The sequence below is a fragment of the Engystomops pustulosus genome, chromosome 7, assembly GCF_040894005.1.
Source record: "Engystomops pustulosus chromosome 7, aEngPut4.maternal, whole genome shotgun sequence".
In the NCBI taxonomy this organism is placed as follows: Eukaryota; Metazoa; Chordata; class Amphibia; order Anura; family Leptodactylidae; genus Engystomops; species Engystomops pustulosus.
In genome coordinates this window covers 19202620-19204620 of record NC_092417.1, presented here as the reverse complement: position 1 = coordinate 19204620, position 2001 = coordinate 19202620, and the positions used below count along the sequence as shown (strand labels likewise).

The following is a 2001-nucleotide window of genomic DNA, read 5'->3' as shown; positions in this document are numbered from 1 at the left end:
TGGCAGTGGATGCATATGACTAAAGACGCAGGATTGTTGAGGTGAAAGTGAAGGTAAGAGCTAAACACAAACAAATGTAAAACTGAATCTAAGTTTTGGATGGATAATTCAACTCAAACTTTTTTGACAAAATTCATCCTTCTTGGACTTTCTACCATTCCTGGTCTTCAGATTTTCTTCTCTTTGCTCTTTTTACTAATGTACATGGTGTCTTTCTCAGGAAACCTGATATTGATCATTGTGGTTCAGTTTAACACTCAACTCCGAACCCCAATGTACTTCTTTTTAACCAACTTGGCCGTGATTGATATTTGTTTCTCCTCTACAGTTGTACCCAAGATTATTTCCAATACATTGTCTAGTGACCAAAGCATCTCATTCTTTGGATGTGCAGCTCAGTTGTACTTCCACCTTTCATTGGGGAGTACAGAATGCTTACTGTTGGCCGTCATGGCCTATGATAGGTACATAGCTATTTGTAAGCCATTACTATACATTACTATTATGAGCAAAACATGCTGCCTGTATCTTGCTGGTGGATGTTGGATCGTGAGCTTCTTCGATTCCTTTCTTCTCACTTTCTTCACCTTTCAACTACCATATTGTAGATCTAACTTCATCAGCCATTTTTTCTGTGAAATGCCCCCTCTCTTTCACATTTCATGTAAAGACACTTGGTTCAATGAGCTAATGAACTACATTGCAGCTGGGCTAATAGTCCTTGGTTTGTTCCTGTTGATTCTCATGTCTTATCTCTTCATCACCTTGACTATACTCAAGATCCGGTCCACCAAAGAGCAACAGAAGGCCTTCTCAAGATGCGCCTCTCATCTTACTGTGGTTTGTCTCTTCTATGGTGCCGTCATGTTTATATATCTACATCCACATTATTCAGATTCTCCAGAACATGATAAGGTTGTAACTGTTCTCTACACAGTGGTGACTCCAATGCTGAATCCCATCATCTACAGTGTACGAAATAAGGAAGTTAAAAAAGCAATGAAAAAAACTTTTTATTTTCGGTCATACAACAGAAACTTTTGTAGTTTTTCTCCTTAGTCAAGATTTTGGAAATGTTTCGAAAGCACTTGCATTGGAATGATAGATGGAGAAGCGATAAAGTAATGGGGACATATTTTGGTGATTTCAATGCATTTTTATTATCTCATGTTGTTTTTGATTACATTTTGACTATAACAACACATGTTTTTAACGGATGGGGAGGGCTCACAGGCAATCAGACTCCCTAGGGTTAATGTACCCTTCAAGGGGACTGTGAGAAAGTGAGAGGTATCATTTGGGAAAACCGCTATCTGTCCTACAGGCAGATGAAATGCATGTGGTAAAAGCCCTGGGTTTGTCTGCAGTAACCCAAGGGTTAATGCAGACATGTGATAAGCAGGAATAGTCTGTTTTGTCTGTGTTGGCCTAGCTAACACAGACACATTTGTAATGTCCGTACTGGGCCTGCTTATTATGGAGTAGGGTTAGGCTGGTAGTGGGACTCCTACTCCACCCGGGCTTCGGTCCTGGGTTTTTGAATTGCCCACAGGTGCGGGTCACAGGCCTCATTAGGGCCTTATTTAATCTGCAGGCCAGAAGCAGTAGGAGAGGCCCTACCTGGAGAGCTGAAAGCGAGATTGCATTCTCACAGCAAAGGTAACTGAGGGCCTCCTGTCTTGCTGCTGGCCAAGAGCGGGTGCCAGGCAGCCTGGTACACGGATTGCTAGGGTCCGTCAAATGTATTAGACAGCGCCTAGCCGGGCAGGAGTTACTTTTGTAACGTTTTTGCATGTGCCTAAGCCAAGGCTGAATTTGTGTTCTGTTTTGCAAGTGTGAATAAAACACTAAAGTTGGACTTTAAACCTGCTTGTGTCCCTGCTTCCTGCACTGCTACCAGTCAACTACAAGAGCAATTCCCCACACATGGTGGATTGGAGTGGGCAAAGTGCAGTGACGTATACACTACTGGATGTCCTGGAAGTCGACAGCACTGAAGCT

General features: G+C 42.5%; 1 protein-coding gene across 1 annotated transcript; it reads left to right on the top strand.

The window, feature by feature from the left end:
- Positions 1 to 204: 204 nt before the first annotated feature.
- On the top strand, positions 205 to 1059 carry LOC140070054 (olfactory receptor 2T10-like). The gene has a single exon (XM_072116382.1). The coding sequence runs from the start codon at positions 205 to 207 to the stop codon at positions 1057 to 1059; it is 855 nt and encodes a 284-aa protein (XP_071972483.1).
- Positions 1060 to 2001: the final 942 nt, after the last annotated feature.